General features: G+C 22.9%; 1 protein-coding gene across 1 annotated transcript; it reads left to right on the plus strand.

Annotated features, from left to right (window-relative positions):
- The first annotated feature begins 823 nt into the window (after positions 1–823).
- LOC105619295 lies at positions 824–3,640 on the plus strand. The gene is made up of 5 exons (XM_012200818.1): positions 824–875; positions 1,548–1,785; positions 2,470–2,632; positions 3,040–3,298; positions 3,504–3,640. Exons 1-5 carry the CDS (start codon positions 824–826, stop codon positions 3,638–3,640), a joined length of 849 nt encoding a protein of 282 aa, XP_012056208.1.
- Positions 3,641–4,509: the final 869 nt, after the last annotated feature.

A 4,509-nucleotide genomic window follows, 5' to 3' on the forward strand; every position in this document is an offset into this window, starting at 1 on the left:
AAAATAATGCTTTATTTGATATACATGTGAAGTTGTCTTATTTGAAATTAATTTTTACATCTCATCAAGCAAATAACATCTTAATGTATCAATGTTATCATACCAAACTTTTCTTTAACTTTTCATCTTTGAATATTATTTTTTTAGTTAATATTAAATCATTAATTATACAATACATACACATTACAATTTATCCAATTGAATTTTTATAGAAATAAAAATTAATTCAGATCTCATAAAAATTAATAATCATCATTTCTATGTTATTCTTTGCATTAATTATTTCGTGATTATTTATTGTTGTAATTTTTGCATTATAAAATGCTAATCATTTATCAAGCATGTACAAAGAAATTGGCAATAGAATTAGAATTAGAATATAATTCTGCTCTCTTCATGAAATTAATATTAATTAATAATTAATTACGTTGCAAATATTTATAACATGCAGTTAATGCAGTTAATGTTGATCATATCATAGATTCAACTATAAGATACTCCAAAAAAATATATTTCTGCGATGTACATTAGACGAAATCAAAGTTATCTTTTAGCTTTCATAATCTTGTCAAATAATATATAAATATCTCTTCAATTTAATTTTGTTTCCTTTTACTTCTTTACCGTCTTGAATAAGATATAAATTGTCAGACAACATATATTTTCCATTATTCAAAATAAACATATCATTAATTTTAGATGTTACTAGTTTCAGATGATACGCCGATACGACATACAGAGCAAGATATTAATTACGACTTCCAAAATTACTTAAATAAAGAAAAGTAATCCTATTTAAGTAAAAGAAATAATATTTCACATTATGACATTGTCATCATCATTATGGACCACCGTCTACACTACTTTAATTTTTGGTAAAGAAATTTATATTAAGAAAATAATGTTTTTTTTATCTGTTTATTTTTATTATTCTCTTAATTATGTAAACTTTAAACATAGCAAATAATACCGAGACACTACCTTGTCTTCAAGTCTCTAAGTATATCTTTGAATAATGAAATTGTAAGGAATATATGCACATAAAGAAATAGCTAATTGATATATTATATAATTATTACATAGCATATTGATTGTATAATATATTAAAACGTAATATAGCTGATTTAAAAGATATTGAAATATCTTTTAAAAAGAGTAGAATACACAAGATTTGTAAGCTATTATATATAAAGTCGAATGGTATAAAATGAAAATGTATAGATAGAATTAAATTCTTCTTTTCGTTTTATTTGTTAATTCAAGAATTAATTGTAATTTACTTATAGCAAGTTAAAATAGTTCAATGTATTAAACTATCTTTTCTATTTCACTTTTATTAAATAATTAACAAAAATATAATAATCTTATGGAAAATTTTATTATAAAAAAGACTAATGTAATTTTATTTGCAATCAACAGATTTTTTCAAAACAAAAATTTTTATATTTAACAAAATTAATTCTTTAATTATGTAATGAGTAGTTATTACAAAATCTATAATACTAACAATGAACATAATTATTTATTAATTGCCATTACTTTTCTAGATTCTGTAACAGAAAACGTGACATCACTATTAACAAATACTATAACAGAAAATGTGACACCACTATTAAGGAACACTACATATAGAGAAAATAAAACAGAAGAATACCAAGTTTCGAATATTGAATTTGTAAATTATTCGATATTGCACTGGCCTAATTATGTATGGTTTGCTGCTGGTTTAGGAACTGGAATATTCATAATGTTAATTATAAATTCCAATTTATATTGCAAAGTCTGGTAAATACAATTTTTTTACTATAAATGCTTATAATTTTTATAACTGATTAATAAAATATAATTACTTAATAATAATGTAAAAAGTTTATTGAAAAGAAAAGTGAAAATATGAAATAATATTGTACTACTAATAATATTGTACTAATGAAATAATATTGTAATAATAATACTAAATTTTTGCTGGAAAACATCTTAGAAATATATGTATACATCCAATTTTTACAATATGTCATGCTTGTATAAACTAATTATACTGAAATATCTTAAATTTTTTTTTACAATTTCTTTCATTATTCTATCTATGAAAGCATTAAGAAAGTTATAAGAAGTAAAAGCTTAAAAGATATTTTATATTTGATTTCATATTTGATAAAATGTTTCGACATAAAATATACGAAATTTCATGTGAAATATTTTCTATAGCAGTATTTTAAATAATACAAAATAATAAAAATACATCTCTATTAATGTAAATAAAATATATGATTACAGTTAAAAAAGGAATATATAAGTTTTTGAAAATCTTTTCTATTTTATCATTTCTTTTAAATAAACAATACAACTACGAACTGAGATCACATTGATTATATTTTTTCAATTTATTATATGCTACTGCAATGATTTGCTATTTTTAATTATTAGAGTCTTCATACACATAAAATAAAAAATATTTAATTTAATTAGGTGTCCTAATTTTCGTATCTTAAGACGCATTTGGATCTTCTTTAGAATCCTTTGGCACCGTTTTATTGTTTGGTATCGTCACGTTTGTCTTGGTAGAAACGAATATTTTATTTCGACTCCCAAGCAAAATAACAGAGTTATCAAAGAACAATACAAAATAAACGTAAGTGCAAAACATGTAATGCGTAAAGTATATATATTAATTAAAAAAATTTTGTGTATATATATATTTAAAAAATTTTCAATTATATATCATCAGATAGTTTATTACTTTTCTATGTACAATTTTTATATTATATAATCCTCATTATGTTATTGTGAATTTTATTTTAATTTTGCCTTCATATCATATCACGAAAAAAAGTCCGAGGAAAATCTTTGGTGCCGTACAATATTTTTATATCAATCGTTAAATAATTATAATACATATGACAACATCTATAAGTCTTACTATTAGTCTTATTATTTTTATTTGATATTGTAAACCTGATATTGTATACCTTCCAACTTTCCTTGCTTCTTTATAATTACTAGTTACTCATATAAATTATTATAACAATCTCTTCGCAGTTCCAATTGCTTCCGCGCGTCTCACTATCATCGCGACTCACAAGTCAGCCGCGATCTTTACAACAGTCACAATTGTCGCATCGCTCACAAATGTCACAGTTGCCCTGTGGTTCACAATTGCTACAACTCAGTAATCTCACAAATCAATCGCAATCTTCATCACAACAGTCACAATGGAATACTACGTTACCTACAGTCTCACGGCAATCTCATATCCAACAGCAATTATCATCCAGTTCCGATTCAAATCGATTACTAGGTCAATATCAAGTTTAATTTTTTATATGCACTACTATCAGAGGCACTAATACCTACATACATTATGTTGCTTTTAAATTTAATCTTTTTAATATTATCTTATATTGAGAATTTCTCTAATTTTTTTTATTTGTATAAATATTGTATAATTATTATATATATAGTTATGCAAAAATTGTTAATTAATAATCGATTCTTTGATTTAGTTTCCCCAGTTAGAAACAGCCCTGCAACCATCGAAAAGTCCCGAATTACTGCAATAATACATACAACTGCCATAACAACCATGATTGCCACATCAACTACAACGCCTGGACGATTGACTTCTTTTCCTACACAGTAAAAAATTTTGCGTTAAACTTAATACATTTTATCTATCCCAAACGGTCCATCTAAATTTTTGTGTTAATTTAACATAAGATGGATATATAAGAAAGTAACACAAATATTATATAAAAAAATGAATACAAGAAGCGTAATACTTTAACAATATAAAAGCAAATTTTATACTAAATTTATAACAAATTTTATACACATTTATAATGTTAAATGTAACTGAAATTGATGCTATTTTTGCATTTTTAATTTAAACAAGACCTCTGTGACATTTAGATAATACATAGATTTAACAGATATTTACTGTTACAAAGAGAAAAAAATATCCTTTTTACATATAAAATATATAACTAGCTGTGCAGAACATATTTCTTCAGTAAAATTAACATTTATAATTAAATTAATACACACATTTTATTCATTTAGAATTTATATTTTAAAATTATATTATTTTTATGTTATTCGTTTACTTGTAAATTATTTTAACAGAAATGTTAAATTTTAATTTAACACAAAATATTCAAATAATACAATCACATTATTATGTTAAATTAACTCAGATATGTTAAAAATTCAACACAAAGTTTTAATAAGGATTCCTTTTAACATAAATACAAAATATTTTTTATCGTGTACATTAGTATAAAGTTCAATTTTTAATTGTGCTATTATTAAAACACATTTACACATTGGTTTTAAAACTGATTCTTTCATTAGCATCATTTCTAACCTTCTTCATTTTTCTTAATTTTTATTAATTACAAAGTTACATACACATATATTAATACTATCAATAATTTTCTTTTTACAGATTTCCTGCAACTCGTACAAATCCACATGACTCCATTTAAATGTTAAATGGTTATATTATTACAT

Source organism: Atta cephalotes (genome assembly GCF_000143395.1).
Source record: "Atta cephalotes unplaced genomic scaffold scaffold00020, whole genome shotgun sequence".
Classification (NCBI taxonomy): domain Eukaryota; kingdom Metazoa; phylum Arthropoda; class Insecta; order Hymenoptera; family Formicidae; genus Atta; species Atta cephalotes.